The 11712-nt window shown below is 34.5% G+C and overlaps 1 protein-coding gene across 3 annotated transcripts; it reads right to left on the bottom strand.

Moving 5' to 3' along the window:
• Nucleotides 1–1690: 1690 nt before the first annotated feature.
• On the bottom strand, nucleotides 1691–7978 carry LOC144563398 (pseudo histidine-containing phosphotransfer protein 5-like). 3 transcript variants are annotated; one of them, XM_078312869.1, is made up of 7 exons: nucleotides 7680–7971; nucleotides 6878–6965; nucleotides 3134–3264; nucleotides 2978–3046; nucleotides 2786–2857; nucleotides 2594–2666; nucleotides 1691–1917 (listed from the first exon to the last, which is right to left on the bottom strand). In XM_078312869.1, exons 2-7 carry the CDS (start codon nucleotides 6950–6952, stop codon nucleotides 1867–1869), a joined length of 471 nt encoding a protein of 156 aa, XP_078168995.1. In that variant the 5' UTR covers nucleotides 6953–6965; nucleotides 7680–7971; the 3' UTR covers nucleotides 1691–1866. The 3 variants fall into 3 exon arrangements, with proteins under 3 accessions (XP_078168995.1, XP_078168993.1, XP_078168996.1); XM_078312867.1 differs by lacking the exons at nucleotides 6878–6965; nucleotides 7680–7971 and adding exons at nucleotides 3932–4350; nucleotides 5128–5499; XM_078312870.1 differs by lacking the exon at nucleotides 6878–6965 and having other exon boundaries at nucleotides 7680–7978.
• Between the last annotated feature and the right edge of the window lie 3734 nt (nucleotides 7979–11712).

Below are 11712 nucleotides of genomic sequence, written 5' to 3' on the forward strand. Positions count from 1 at the left end.
TTAGGATGTCCACAACCATTGGATTTATATTTTATTTTGTGTGTTTTGTTTTATACATTATCATAGAATTCCTCAATAACCTACATGCAGTTTACGAGCAGTTGCTTACGTTCTAGAAGTTTTTTTTCATGATTTCCACTCAATCAGAATTAACATTACTCAAAAAACTGCTTTCTGGCTCAGTTCCTTCCAGGAACAATATGTTTTAGCTATGTTCGAACTATCCAATTTTCTACGCATCTGTTTCGACCTCAATTTCGTCCAGGAACAATATGTTTCGGTTATGTTTGAACTATCCAGTTTTCTGCGCAGCTGTTTCGGCCTTCACAGAATGCGTTGTTTTCCAGCATGTTGGTTTTTCCCAGGAACTGAGATCGAAACTACCCGGAACAGACTCTGTTTTGGCTAGAAACTATGGTAAAAAATTCAGAACTCTTTGATACCCACAAAAATTCATTTTTGCAGCCCGCAAAGGTTTTTTCTGCTCGATTTTTTTCAGGTATTTGGATAACATATTAACACTTAACAACAAAAATAAATCAGAAAGTCTACATCATGAACTCTAAATTAAAAACAAAATAACACGACTTATTTTCAATCTTAATTCTTGATTCATCATTTATTTCATAACTTACATTTGGTGCAAGTATATTATTCGTTTTCGAGAATGCACAATTTTGGATGTCTACACCTGGCTGCAATAAATTTTACTAGTTCTGAAAAATGAATTTATAAAAAAACTATGATCAAAATGACAGCCATGTAAAAATTAATATAGATTATAATTGATATGTGTGAATGGCATGACAAGGTTTAGAGAAGTGGTTATTTCCGACTCTGCGATACGAGTTATATATTGCTTCTCTTGTCCAAAAAAGCAGGTTCAAATTAATCTACTTATTGGACCTATTCTATGGGAGGATGAAACACTGTTTCTCTCCTGTGCTACTTGCGTCGACTCATTCTTAAAAGATACTACGAATGAATTATGAATTAAAAAATAATCTGACGAGATCTAAACTTCATAACTTGAGAAATACACTTCAGAAATTATTTGGATTTTTGTAATACAAATAACATACGAGATGGTAATATTTACAGAAAACATGCAAAAAAAAGTCTTAATTGAGAAATAATTCAGGATAAATCACAAATAAAACGGTTGTTATTTATAAATTAAAAAATAAGATGGGTATCAGAGAAATTATTCACATATATCTATCCACTTCATCTATACGCGGATATTATTCGGTAACCTTCGGAGGCAACTGTATCCTTTCGAGAAATTGGAACTGCTATCCTATGGGCTTGAGATTAAAAGAAAGCCTACATTTACCAATGGTGAAAACCAAACAAAAATGTCTCCTGCCAAGTGGGCCACTGGGGGCATTATTTCTGTTGAACAAAGTAAAATGGGGTTTAATCAGCCCAAATATTTTGTTCATTTTATACAAGCCACGCAGTAAAAGGTGTGAACTCCAACCTTTACCTATTAGCAGCAATTAATCAAATGCTAGCAAAAAATTAGAGGTCAGGGAAATGGTTGTTATGTTTGTTTAGAGACGCAAGGTTTAAAGATAACATGCATGCCAGAAAACGGTATCCTGAGTAGGCGAGATATCATCATCATCATCATTTTGTAATTTAACATATTTTGCAGCTCGAAGTAAGAAAACATAGAAATAAAATATTACTTACAGTAACATTTTATTACACTACCAATTACCTCGAACAATTACTGTAAGCAAATTATTCATCAAACAAGGCCCAAGTTACATGCAACAACTCAACTAACATAACCCTCTTATTTTTGTCAGATACAGGTCTACATTGTCTACACCAAAAGACACCAAGTCATACCATCCCTCACTTGCTCGGCCTGGTGGCACATTCGATGGGACCTGCTTGTCTCAATAGCTGATAAAAGGAACCAAGGAAACAAGGAACATCTATCTTATTAGTATTATACATATAATATACTGTTTTACTGCATGCACATTGAGGCAAGTCGAATAATTGAAAGTTACAAAAGAAGATCACATTACCTCAAGTGCTATTCCTAGGAATAATACTACCACAAAATTGGAATGAATTCCAAACAATTTTTTCATTGTGATTCATAGGAATATTCTACTTCATGTTTCACCTATCAACTAGTAAACAGTAGGAGGATAATCACTATAAAGTTACTATTAAAATATTGTTTATTGTGACATAAGATCTGTTGATCATAGCATATTTATAAAGTTTGGGATGAATGAAAGAAAATTCTAGTCTATTTATAGATGATTCAAAGAATGTGAACAGTATTAAATGTTCACACTTTAGATATTTGAATGAACAAGGACACTGCTAATGATTTTCTCTCTCCCAAAGGCAAAGGTACGTTCAAGTTGGAAAGGTATACTGGATCAGAGAAACAAGTTGAGCAAGCATCAGGAAAAATAGTACCATCATCAATCAAATAAACGATTGTAGCAGAATGGTCCTTTCTTGTAATTAAACAGATAGGAATGGAATACTGGAAGAAGAAAAAAACACTTCTTCATGTAGTGTATGCATGAATGTTATAGGAAAAAGCAGGAAAGAAAACCTGAAAGTAGGATTCCAATTTCTGCCTCAGAACAGAATGTTCCCTCTTAAGTTTCTGGAAGGACCTCATACATCTGCATAACACACTTACATATAAGAAACGGGAAGTCAAAAGTAAACTGATAAAAACATAAAAGACAAAGGGGCAATAAATACAAATTAGTGACAGAAAGAGACAGAGGGAGAGATAGACCCTTCAATATTTTCATCTCGGCAGTAATCCCTGAAGACGGTGCATTCAGTTTTCATCTTTGAAGCACCGATACTACAAAAAAAAATAATAACAACGAGCCAAACTAAGAAAAAATTTGATTGATCTTGTAGCCTTGTGTAGCAATCTTAACATATTGTAACATACTGACATATTAAAAGCCACGATACCTACCTTGTACAACTTCCCTTTAATTGTTGCATGTAAACATCCAGCTTGTTGAAATCTTTTGCACACTTATCCCTACAGAACAATTTTTGAAGTCATACTATATTTGATAAATTAAATAAAAAGGGTAGAACAATCCTCAATCTAAGACTATGTACTCACAATGATTGATCAATGTTTGCCATTAGCCGTAGAGAATCCCTAAAGAACAAAGTGACCACTTCTTCTACAAAATTAGGGCTTGCATCATCCTGTAAATCTTCTAGTTGATAAAATTGTTCATCCAAGTAACCCTGCAACCATAAAAAAAAATGAGTATACTTTTGCAACTTGCGAGTCACATGTTGTTGTTGCATCTTATTATTATTATTATTGAGTCACACGTCACATGTCACATGACTTGTTAATTTTCTAGAAAAGGCATAAAGAAAGACTCATAATTATGGAAATAAACTTCTGAAAAGTAGCTTTCTAAAATTATTGAAGATTCTTCCTTTTATTTGATGTAGAAAGACACATATTGTACACTTACATATAATTGGAGGATCTATCCAGTACTTTTATTCGTTATTCTACTAACAACCAAGCTTTCTCCTTATATTGAATATTACTCTTACTCAATTCTCATATTAAATCACATCAGCTGTATTTAATTACGAACTCGGAGACTTCCATCTATTACTTATTTTTATGAACAGAAACACGAAGATGTGTAACTAGTTACCAAATCTTTTCACAACATAATAACCACAACCAACCTATGCAGGAGATGTGTAATCTGTACTTGCTCAACAAATTTTTTTTTCAGAAATTTGCTTTGTTCTTTTATTACTCCAAAATCTTTCTTTTGGGGTGAGCAAACATGATTACATATGATGCTATATAGAGGGATTATACGTTGTACATATTAATATAAATTAAGATGGGAAAATAAATTATCTCCTGCAGGGAAATACAAACCTGATCAAAAAGACATTTCCTCATAGAAGCAGCTTGACGACGAGTATTAACATAATCCATTCTATTACTTTTTTCTATGTAGTAACAATCAAGTAAATGATACCTAAGAAGTACGAGGTTATGTATGAGGTAGAGGCTATAGCAAATCATTAGCATGGTACCAGTTTATATAGTAGCAGAGGCAGGTGTAATGCTAGTAGGGATGTGTCAAAAGTGGAAATGGAATTTATCTTGATTCTAATTTCTCAATCGTTGTGTCACTTATCAAACAGAATCATTGATAATCATGGAGCGTGGCATCTAACGGTGGCTTAGTTGTGTTCCAGAGTGTGAATAATATCTCTATGTTTTCGACAACGACTCATATTGATGCAGATTCTCTTTCATGCACCTTCTCTCTTTAAAGGTTTCATACACTCCTATGTATAAACATAAAAAATATAAGTATTTTGCTGGAAAGATATATAGAGGTTTATGCCAATGAAAATTCAATTACATCTACCCAAAATCTAGTAATGAGCTGGTCATGTTTGCTAACCTCATGCTCCCCCTGGTACTGAGATGTATAGTCTATGGTACTGCTCGAAGATCGTTTAGTTCTCGCAAGTGTTGGTGTACTCTTAAAAAGAAATAGCAAAGGCGAATGTGTCCGTACTGGGCTGGTACCAAGACTGTATTGGCCAAGTCATGTACGATTACATACTACTCGTATGGTAATAAAGAGACATGTTCATCATATAAAATTTAACACTACAGCGGCCTAGCTTGTTGTTTAAAGAGATATGTACCATTAGATACCACTTGTTTTTCTAAATATCGCACTACAATGAAGTCTCTTTTTGTTGTTTTGTTCCATACATCAAGATTAAAAGAACTAGAATTATCCGATCCAAGTTGGATATGAGCACATTCGCAAATAAAAACCACAGGTCTATTTCATAGCCCGCAAAGGACAAGCATGATTGGGTGAGAAAGAGAATAATAATAAAAAGGCATCCAACAAAAAGAAGAGAATTAGATAGGCCTAGAAGATGCTGACTTTATGCTTTAGCCACTATAAAGGTGGACATGAAAGTCTACTTGCCGGAAACTCCCTTTCCATAATTTAAAAACCCTAGTTTCTCTTTCAGAAATTAGACAGATGTCTTCTTCTTAGAGAAAAAGGAGATTCAATAAATGATTGATCCTATGATTACCTTTTCCAAAATCAGGTATTGATAAGAAAAATCCATTGTGGGCTGATAGAACAAAAACATCAATTGGCAAGGAGAAATGGATCAGCCAAAAGATTGGTGATATACTCTACAGTCTCCCAAGTTGTCCTCCATCAATGCTCTTGTTAAGATCAAAAAGAAAAGGAACAACCTATGACCTGTTTGATTTGCACCCGGTTACAGTTTATGGTTCAATTGGGCTCTATTTAGGTTAATAACATTAGATTTAGTTCCCGGGCCGGTTTCTATTGCATACAAGAAATGAAGAAATAATTTTGAGAGCATCAATTTAAAAATGAAAAGAATAGGTCATGTTATCACCATTTCCCTGGACTTTTGTCCATAAACATACCTTTTAAGTTTGTTTGCTCAATTTACAGCACGCAAACTAATACCTGTAAGACATCCATATTTATAGTCTACTTGATTTCATTAGTATGTTGTTGAATTAGAACCTCGTGTTTGGCCGATCTGGAATGGTTGACTAAAAACTAAATGAAGAAGTTCCCCTATACTGAGGGGTCCAAATATTGATTTCATACCAAGCATTGAATGATCTGAATTTTAGCATACAAACCAGATGCAACCCACCAAGTTTCTGGTTGTTAGGGGAGAAAAAAAAATCTTTACTGAAAACATCTACTTAATACAAAGAACATTTATACGAGTATATAAACTTCGATACATGAAGATATAATTTATGTAACAAGAACTTATGCATATATAACTTAGTTTTTAATGTCGGGAAGCAGTAGACAACTAGACATAAAATACTCTAAATCCAAAAAAATGGTAATGCATATATTCGTGAATTATCTTCGAGATGCAAAATTGAATAAACTACATGCTATTGTCTATTTCTGCTTCCTCAAGTGGTACCTTCTCTCTCTCGGGTTAGTCTCGTGACGATCCACTATAAGAGCTGCATGCAATATATATCTACATTGCTTAAAGGAATATAGTGGTAAAAAGTGATGTGAAATAACAATAAATTTGAACTGGCTGTTTTGGAGCAAGAGATGGTCATGGTGTTATAGGACGAGCATTTCTATGGCCCCAGATAAATTACAATATTATGTCCTAGGATAAAAGGTATCATTGATGAATGATGTAATGGAATCTTTAAATTAAATATTAATTTAAATGTCTTAGGACAACGATAAGGGCAATGATTGAACTAACAAAACATAGTTAATTAGTTAACTAGATTACTGGTAAGTAAATTTTTCATTAGAAAAGTACTTACCAATTCTAATTGCAGTCATATACTTTGTTTGATTTGAGAATACATAGGAGGAGCAGTAGACGGAATACGTAAAGCTTGTTGTATTCAGTAAAGCTTTAAAATAAATTCCATGTTGACACTCTACAACAATAATTAAGGTCATGTCGACTTCACATTTTCAACTTTGCAGTTTGTTCATTGAGGTGTCAGATGGACATTAAAAAAATTGAATGCACTACCAAGGTAAGAACAAAAGAAATGCCCATAAATTTTGCATTCATTTCAAAAGTTGAGTTATAATTCAACCAGACCTATGGCGCATACATAAGAATTAAAGTAATAAAATGTAGAATTATTGCTTGTTCACCTCTCTTTTCTTTGCTTCTTTTTCTTGGTTTAAGAATAAAATTAAAAGCACGACCTATTTTCCTGAAAAAGAAGTTTTCAGTTATAATTTGAGTACCAGAACATAAGAATTTAAGTAATAAAAACAGTCTAGATTATTACTTGCTTGCTTGCTACACAAGACACTAAAATGCAAAAGAAAAGTACCACCATTGTTACATCACATTGCCCCCACATCTCTGGTCCATACCTAAAAGAGAGAAAAGAACTTAAAAATAATACACTTAATGATCATGGTTATTATAGAGCAACGTAATTAAAAGGTGAAATAAAAGGACAACTGGATTAGCAAAAGTTTTACAAAAGATGTTATTCAGAAAACATGATGCTAAACAGTCTTTCTATAATTCAGAGTAAATTCTAAATTTATAATGAACACATCTAGCTAACTCTACCCATCTCCATGTGTCAGTGAAGTTTTCTTCTCATCATGTGCAACGCAACAGATGCTATCGCTAACAATTTGCAATTTTATTCACATAATTAAGAAGCACACTTCAACTTTGTAACAAAAGTTATTTTTATATAGGAAGGGGCATATTAATAAGCATTTTTTTTATTACCGTGACGACAGACAAAATGGTTATCAAACTTACAAAAAGTAAAATTGTTGTAATTGGTTGTGTATTGATGAAATTTGAAAATCAATTAGCCATCCTCTAGTGCTTATAAAACTAAATCAACTATACCACTAATTTTTCAAGCCGATCAATAGATGACGAATTAATTTCACTACATAAATTCGACACAAAATTCATCTACATAAACTACAAAGAAAACATGTAATTAATAGTTTTTCTTATTTTAATAACCATTCCTTGAGTTGTCACATAAAGCTATTCCTTTTTAAATTTAGTTCAGAAGGTGCCAGAAAAGAAATAAAATCACCCATATCGGGAAATACCTCCGGAGAAGACAAGACCAGTATAAGGCAAAACGCACGCCCAAGATCCATCTTCTCCAGTTATAAAGGGCCTGGGAGTATACCTTCCCGAACTCTCTCCAAAGGAAACGGTCGCCTCCAGTTCGGAATATACCGGAGAGAAGGATTCAGAATCAGGGAAAGCACAAGGCACGGGGCCCCGGAGAGAATCAGCACAAAAGGAGTTGAAGGCGAAGCGGGGAATCGACGTTGCGCGTGGGCCCCACTGTCGAAAGAACTAGGAACGGCTTAGGTTTTTCGTTTTTCTATTTTTTATTTATTTATTCCAATTAAGTTCCAACTAGGTAGAGGGGGGTGTCCGACGCCCATCGGACCAGACTTGGTTCGATGGGTAGTCTTAACCGTTTGATTACATCAAATATCTCACTACCTTGATAAACGGAGCATCTTTAAACGAATTTGATTTATCAGTTTTAAACCCGATTGACTGATTAAACCCACTAAAATTTATCTTCTCAAATTCTGACTCTTCACCTCCTCTCCTTTGCCCTTCGTCTACTCTCTCCCCAGCGTGCTTCGCTTGCTCTCTCCTGCACCGCTTCGCATGCTCTCTCTCACGCTGTCTCACGTTCTCAATTCACACTTCGTTGCTTGCTCTCTATCTCCCGCACCGCCTCTTCCTTCTCGATACCATAGAACGCGGATACCAGCACCATGGAGCCGGAGCCGAAATCGCTACCACCAAATCACCTGCAACCCGCCAGCAATATCTTTCAAGGTTAGTCTTAGTTTGCTTACAAGCACTACAAAACAATATTAACTCGAGTTTAAAGCTGTACTTTCCAGACATCTCAATCTCAATTGGTAATAGTTTTTTTCAACACAAAAATATACTGAATTAGGCATGCCTAGCGCGGACGGAGTAATATCATAAATTTTCTTTAAAGGTCAGATGGTGAATACCAAAATTTTTGAAAATAATTTTAAAATTGATACTGAAATCATGGAAATTGCACAAAGAGCATAAAAAATTGGGTATATAATAGGTTTTAAACTGAGAAGATAAAAAAGATGGAAGATGTGGAAAAGACTTTTCTTATGCTTTATATGTTAATATGATTCAATTTCAAACTATTTTCTGAAATCGCTTTTGAATATTATTAGATGTTTTGTAAGATTTAGGTAATTAAAGTCTAGAGTATGACTATAATTTCTTCTCTCTATTTGATTGTCCTTGTCAGTTTGGTACTAGTTTTGAATACTATTCTTGAAAAAAAAAAGAAAAAAGGAAAAACATATGGTCTCGTAACGAAATTGGTGAGATATACCCACTATTGCTTAAAAAACAAAAATACATGTTAATCTGTTGGATCATTATGAAATTTTTTATCATAGAACTGAGTTGGAACATATGTTTTGTTTAACTAGAACAAACTTTATTTCATGGTACTTTTGGTTTATGGGCGGGCTATTTTTTCTGAGCTGTCTTTTTTTGGTGTTGCAGGGATCTAATGCACTCTCAGAGAGAGAACATTGGTTGAATTTAGCACCTTGATGAATCCGTCGAGGGAAAGGAACATTGGTACAAATGCCTCCTTCAATTAACCAATTACCAATTCACAAAACAAATGTTTTGTGTAGAATTCAAGACCTGTGATAACAAAAACAAAAATAACAAGAGAAAAATAAAAAAACATACATAGAAAACAAACTTTTGAAATAATACTATTTTTTTCAATATGCATCAGCACACATTGTCCTACAAAAGCAGGATGTGACTAAGCACTTTCACCATGATCAGCACGTACAACAATTAAAATTATTAATAGCTATTAAAGTTAAATTAGAGTTTACAAGATGGAGAAAAGAGATGCTAAATCACCCTCGTGGTGGAGATGCTTCGCAATAGATTCAATTAGAGTTGAGAGATAGACCAATTAGAGTTTCGAAAACTGCGAGAGCGCCGAGAAGGAGAAAGGCAGAGTGCGCGAGAAGACAAGTGCCGTCGGAGAAAGCGAAGGTCGTCCCGGGAGAGGCGATGCGAGAGAGGCTGAGCACCGATTTAGGAATAGAAAGGTCGGAATAGGGGAAGAGAAGCAAGAGGCGACCTTCTCCTTTCCTTCTGTAGCGGAGAGGGAACGAAAATTTGGGAGAGACGGAGAGACAGAATTAACGAAACGGATCTAAAAGAATTTGGAAATAGGATCCATTAATCAAAATTAGAATCGGACAGTAGAGACCGCCTATCGAACTGAACTTGGTCCGATGGGCATCGGTAAGAAATTTTTTTTATAAACCATAAATAAAAAAACAATTTTGAGAGAACCAGCATGATTGTTTTTTTTTTTTTGAAAAACCACAAAGACCGAGTGGAGCATTCGGTCTCCACTTTTTTTTTTCTCCAGACCGAATGCTCCACTCGGTCTCACTCTTTTTTCAACTTTTTTTTAACTTTTTTCAACTTTTCCGTGCGGCAAACGGTGTGACATATGTTTTATGTATATGTATAGAGAGTGACTTGAAATTTCAAAATCCAAAAAGTCGATCCGAACCGTTCATCTTGTTTTTCATATTAATATGTGCTTGGAGATCAAATTTTACATTTTTCTGAATTTTTTTACTATTTATTAAGCCACTTTGAAAATTGTTGATCCAACGGTGGCTGCTAATTTTACTGTTTTGTTAAGCCACCGTTGGATCAACAATTTTCGAAGTGACTTAATAAATAGTAAAAAAATTCAGAAAAATGTAAAATTTGGTCTCCAAGCACATATTAATATGGAAAACAAGATGAACGGTTCAGATCGACTTTTTGGATTTTAAAATTTCAAGTCACTCTCTATACATATACATAAAAGGATTATTCGGATCTTATGTGGCCGAATCTGTGAAAAATTGAAAAAAATGGTGAGACCGAGTGGAGCATTCGGTCTGGAGAAAAAAAAAAGTGGAGACCGAATGCTCCACTCGGTCTTTGTGGTTTTTCAAAAAAAAAAAAAAATCATGCTGGTTCCCTAAAAATTGTTTTTCTATTTATGGTTTATAAAAAAATTTCCATCGGTAGGGGTGTACAACGGACGGGTTGATGATATTTTATTAAAATTTGTATCAATCCGATTACACCGTCGCCGGATTAAAAAAATTCTTTGCTTGACCCACCCATAATCCCACCCAACCCATATATTTTTTTATATACGGGTTATGCGGGTTAGACGGGTTAAACGGGTTATAATTTTGATCGAAAATTTATTATTGGACAAATTTTCAGAAGACTGCTACATATATTTCTAACACTTCCTTGTTCAGTATGATAGGCAACTGTTGTTGAATCTGTATTTGCTTGTGAAATTCTGAATTTTTTATAGTACATCGCGATATTGCCGTAAGCATGGAAGCAGTATCTAAATTAAACCTAAAACTTCACGATCTGAGGCTCTGTTTTTAAAGATAATTACTTAACAGCTAGAAGTGTATTGCTAATTCATCTTTCTATAGTAAAATCCTGTCAAAGTAACAAGCAACAACTATTATTGACCACCTTTGTTTTCTCGTACTACCAGGAATACCATGAAATTAGCACTTACATTTTGATTCAACTATACATTTAATTTAAATCACCTTATAAGTTACCAAATTCACCGAGTAAGAAAACAAAATTAGATGAGTCAAATTATATGACTTGGAACAAGTAGGATCTATTTCTGTAAAGAAAGTATAATGGGGTACATTGCGTCCAGTCAGTACGGGCCATAGATTTGATGCCGAGTCCGGGTATAAACGGATTATTAAGAGCAAATTCATGATCCAACCCAGAGTAACGGGTTTGTCAAAATCCAACCCGTACCCGACCCAGTAACATCTCAACTCAGTAAAATACGGGTCGGGTCGGACGGGTCAGACGGGTCGGGTGGGTCGACAGTATTTTTGTACACCCCTTGGCATCGGACAGCCCCCTCTCCCGGTTGAATTCGTATCCTCTGAGATATCTCAAACTTTGCATGACTTTATGGAAAATCCCAACCGTTTAAATACGTTCTGCACGAATCTCAAAGCA

Source organism: Carex rostrata, chromosome 12 (assembly GCF_964058835.1).
Source record: "Carex rostrata chromosome 12, lpCarRost1.2, whole genome shotgun sequence".
In the NCBI taxonomy this organism is placed as follows: Eukaryota; Viridiplantae; Streptophyta; class Magnoliopsida; order Poales; family Cyperaceae; genus Carex; species Carex rostrata.

Bases quoted from the DNA above. Each gene is read 5' to 3' on its own strand.
- LOC144563398 (XM_078312867.1), bottom strand. From the start codon at position 4,087: ATGCTAATGATTTGCTATAGCCTCTACCTCATACATAACCTCGTACTT. The intron at 3,265-3,931 runs GTTTGTATTTCC...TTATGGTTGCAG, and splicing joins GGAAATGTCTTTTTGATCAG to GGTTACTTGGATGAACAATT. The intron at 3,047-3,133 runs GTGAGTACATAG...ATTGTTCTGTAG, and splicing joins GCAAACATTGATCAATCATT to GGATAAGTGTGCAAAAGATT.